Genomic DNA, 4,155 nt, shown 5'->3' with positions numbered 1-4,155 from the left:
GGCATGAAGTTATACGGATGTGTTGATTTTGCTAGTTCTTTCTAGAGATCAATTCTCATTGAGACGTTCTTCGGGATGATTGATGCAATATCTTCTCCTTTTTTGTGTATATATATTTTTTCTTCCTGCTTCTAAGTTTCTTTATTGCTTCGATAGGCTTGAACTGAAATTAAAAAAAATACAAAATAGAGCAAAGAATAACACCGTAGAGAGCATAAGTCCATAATTAAAATTGGGAAACATCATTACAAGCACGTGTCCATACAGCTAGGAGAACATACATTAGATTATAGATATTAGGTCCAATATATATACTACTGCATATTTAAATTCTAAATAATGAGATTGGTCTAGCAAATATTGACCAAAGTCTAGAAAGGAAGAAGAAAGACAAGAACTAGGTATATAGTAGAATGCATCCAATATATAATAGATATATAAATGATTGAAAGTTACATAATTAAACTACGAATGATTGCAGCTTCAGGACTGTCAGCATCAATGGTGGACAGTAACTGAGAAAGTCGATCACTGAGATCATCCACCTCTTTATGCAAGTTTCTAATGTAGTTGCATGTTTCTTGTAGTACCTTGGATGCGGATGCCTGCAACATCAATTTATGAACCAATATGAGAGTAATTAATCAAATATCGTCTTACCAAATGTTTAATCTATTCACGAGGATCCAGAATTTTAAGACCATGGGTACACCATGGATGTTAACATAAAATTGTCATAATGTCAAATGATGTGAATTGTTTTTAGTGTTTTATGAATTATTATTAATTTTGCATAATATTATCCAAGAGATAACTATAATTTTGTTAATCTGATTTTTATTTCTCATTAATATTACTATCAATTACTCTCTCCTTCCCAATTTACGTCTGGTGTTCGACTGCGCATGAAGTTTAAGGAAAACAAGACAGACTTTTGAAACGTGTGGTCTAAGACAAGCCATAAAGAAATGTGTGGCTATATATCATTTCATTAAGGGTAAAATGTGAAGCATAAAGTTAAATTGCTACTAAATATATAAAAGAATTCTTTCATTTATGTCCCTTCAATCAAACTTAATTAACGGCAGTAGCCCAAATATGCAAAACATGTACACTAATATGTACATTATACATATAGCATATGTATATTATATGTATAGTATATGTATATTTAGATATAAATAAACATTTGCTAGATATTTTATAAATTATATCACCCAACGGTATTGGGTTGTAATTATCCACATATATAAAGGTATCATTCTTTTTCGAATGACTAAAAAAGAAAGAATGTCACATAAATTGAGACGGAGGTGGTATAATCAATTATTGAATACTAATATTTATCTTAAACCTATTTAGGGCAAAAGAGAAAAAATATTGAAACCGCAAAAACACAAGAAAAGTTGAGCTAAAAACAAAATATCATATGTGTCATAGGGTCTTGAACCTAGGGCACCAAATGCCTAACTTTGATGATGGGCGCCTTCTGCACTATATAGGAAAACATGAAAACCTTTATACGGAATATTTTTCCATTTACTTGTATGTATAAGTAGGATAGATTCACGCGCACCAAAAAATCATAACGTGGATCTGCTGGTGATTCGCAAATTCAATATAGATTTCTACTATAAAAACTGAACTTAAAGCATGCATCCACTTTTTACTCAAACATGTAGATATTAGGGGAACAAAATTTGAACTCGTAGACAAAACATGCCTTAATTGGTGGAACGAGTTGTTGCAGATCTTTGAAAAAAAAGTCAAATCTTGACTTACATTCTAAATTGGCTCTATGTCTGTACATTTTGGGACCCAAAGCATCATTCAGTCATTCTGGTATTACGAAAAAATTACTCCATGAACATAATAATTTTCTCCTTTTCAACGACAAACTTTTTCTCTTTTCAGATTGTACTTGAAGAGCGAAAGAAACCATGCTATTTTAATCAGTATTCTAATAGTGTACGGCGATTTAATGTTCTACCATACAAAGTGTTCCTTTTTTCTCCCTTTTTGGTAAACCAAATTGGGATATGTGGAAAAATGGGTAGAATTCACAAATAGTCATTTTTCAACCTACTTAGTAATTGAAAAGTAGTTCTTGTAATGGAGTTTTAAATTCGACAGTTTGAAACTTCAGGACATTGTTGTTATGGAGTTTCATCTGTTGAGTTTGAAATTTCATATAATGGTTATTTCAAAGACAGGGTAGAAAAGCGGTGAGCGGTTTTCATTTCTAGATAAAATACGGGAGTACCAAATAGACATAAGTTAAAAGGTCTACGGTGGAACAGCCTACCTGAAAAAATAACGGAGACAACCTGCTATATCAAGTTAAATCATACTTATATTAGTGTACATAAGTTAATTTTGACATAAGTTAAAAGGTCTACGGTGAAACGGCCTACCTGAAAAAATAACGGAGACAATCTGCTATATCAAGTTATATCATACTTATATTAGTGTATATAAATTAAATTTTGACATAAGTTAAAAGGTCTATGGTGGAACGGCCTACCTGAAAAAATAATGGAGACAACCTGCTATATCAAGTTATATCATACTTATAGTAGTGTATATAAGTTAAATTTTAGTTTTAATGTCTGATTGATAAATTAAACTAGCTAATAAGCTGTTCGTTCAAGTACAATATAACCAATGGGAGTAAAAGCACAGAAATCAAAGATCCATATGGCACCAAATATTTTGAACTCCGGTTAACTGACATTTCTGCGTAAGACTTCTTACAGTGCATCTCTAGGATACACTCTTCTACATGTTTTGTCTTTCAACGTCATTTTGCAGTAAAACTTCACATATATACATAAATAACATATTCTTTCAAAAAATCATCTCTCTCTATGTATATAGTTTACTAGACCCATATCACTTGAAAATAAAGCAAAGTAAATTTTATGTGGTACTGCAGAATCAAAGTATATAACCACATTGATAGGAACATAAATAGCACTAAGGAGGAACTGGATATAGGGACTATACAATATAACACATACATAGATAGCAATAGTGGAATAGGAAGTTTGGCCTGAGCAGTGGGATGCCACTTGCTCTTGGCATATGCTTTATTTAGTTGTACAGAGGAGACTGTTTTGTTTTTGTTCAGGTGGTAATTAATAAAAAAAATTCGTTCACCAAAAAACATCAATTTAGTACAAGAATTAAATTTTAAAACATTTACAACTCCAGACTCAAACCTGCATACAAGCTAAATTATGATATAGGTCGACTATGTGGAAGATATAATCAACTACTAACCAAAGTGTAATTTCTCTAACAGTTTAAGCTTTTAGTGAGAGGATTACACACTTCAACATACTACACTCACACCAAACCTGTGTACGACACTGAATCATTTTATAAAGAACTTCGAGGACGTCTGTATACATATTGCATACAAGATTAATATGACGCAAATAATAAACATTCAACCGAACTTCATATTTATGACAATTAACATGGAATTAAAGGAGAAGAAACAAAACCTATACGGTAAAAAGATGAGAAAATGTAAGAACAATTGAAAATAACCTTGTTAGAGCGACGATTGCGAATTTCAGGAAGAAGTTGCTGCAATTTGGACACGAGTTCAATGATCTGATCATCTGAAATCCTTGACGACGTTCCCTCTGATGACTGCCTCGACCTTCTCCCTGACATAATTTTCTTCAACTAGCAAGTAATATTTTAAATTTCTTGTTAGTTGATACAAATGAATATAGGTTAATTAAAGCTTGTGTTGAATAGCAAGTGGGAAGTGGAAGAACAAGTAGTAGTAGTAGTAGTATGAGTAGTAAAGAGTAGTAAAGAGGAGTGGTACAGGTAGTTAGAAAATAGGAGGAAGAAAAGTGGTAATGATCAAGCTATAAAGGAGGGTAAGGACCACAAACAACGAAAGGAGGAAATTAGAAGGAAAGAGAGAGAGAGAGTGATGGTACGTACACATACAAAAACATAGACAGTGATGTTGTATGTGAAGAAGACAAGTGCATGGGAAAAAGCAGCCCAAGAAACCTTCCTGTTATGTCACTGAAACTTTTCTACCACTTCCTCCTAGACCACCATATATTTTTTTTTTCCGGGGGGTGGGTTAAGAGTACTATACTTCTGCTAAAAAACTACTGGTATTCT

The 4,155-nt window shown here is 32.5% G+C and overlaps 1 protein-coding gene across 1 annotated transcript; it reads right to left on the bottom strand.

Annotated features, from left to right (window-relative positions):
- Positions 1 to 210: 210 nt before the first annotated feature.
- Positions 211 to 3,882, bottom strand: LOC132623567 (transcription factor PRE6-like). The gene is made up of 2 exons (XM_060338344.1): positions 3,556 to 3,882; positions 211 to 605 (listed from the first exon to the last, which is right to left on the bottom strand). Exons 1-2 carry the CDS (start codon positions 3,682 to 3,684, stop codon positions 453 to 455), a joined length of 282 nt encoding a protein of 93 aa, XP_060194327.1. The 5' UTR covers positions 3,685 to 3,882; the 3' UTR covers positions 211 to 452.
- Positions 3,883 to 4,155: the final 273 nt, after the last annotated feature.

The sequence above is a fragment of the Lycium barbarum genome, chromosome 12 (assembly GCF_019175385.1).
Source record: "Lycium barbarum isolate Lr01 chromosome 12, ASM1917538v2, whole genome shotgun sequence".
In the NCBI taxonomy this organism is placed as follows: domain Eukaryota; kingdom Viridiplantae; phylum Streptophyta; class Magnoliopsida; order Solanales; family Solanaceae; genus Lycium; species Lycium barbarum.
Note: the sequence above shows the minus strand (reverse complement) of the source record. Positions and strands in the feature narration are given on the sequence as shown.

Bases quoted from the DNA above. Each gene is read 5' to 3' on its own strand.
- LOC132623567 (XM_060338344.1), bottom strand. From the start codon at position 3,684: ATGTCAGGGAGAAGGTCGAGGCAGTCATCAGAGGGAACGTCGTCAAGG. The intron at 606-3,555 runs GTTATTTTCAAT...TTGATGTTGCAG, and splicing joins GCAATCGTCGCTCTAACAAG to GCATCCGCATCCAAGGTACT.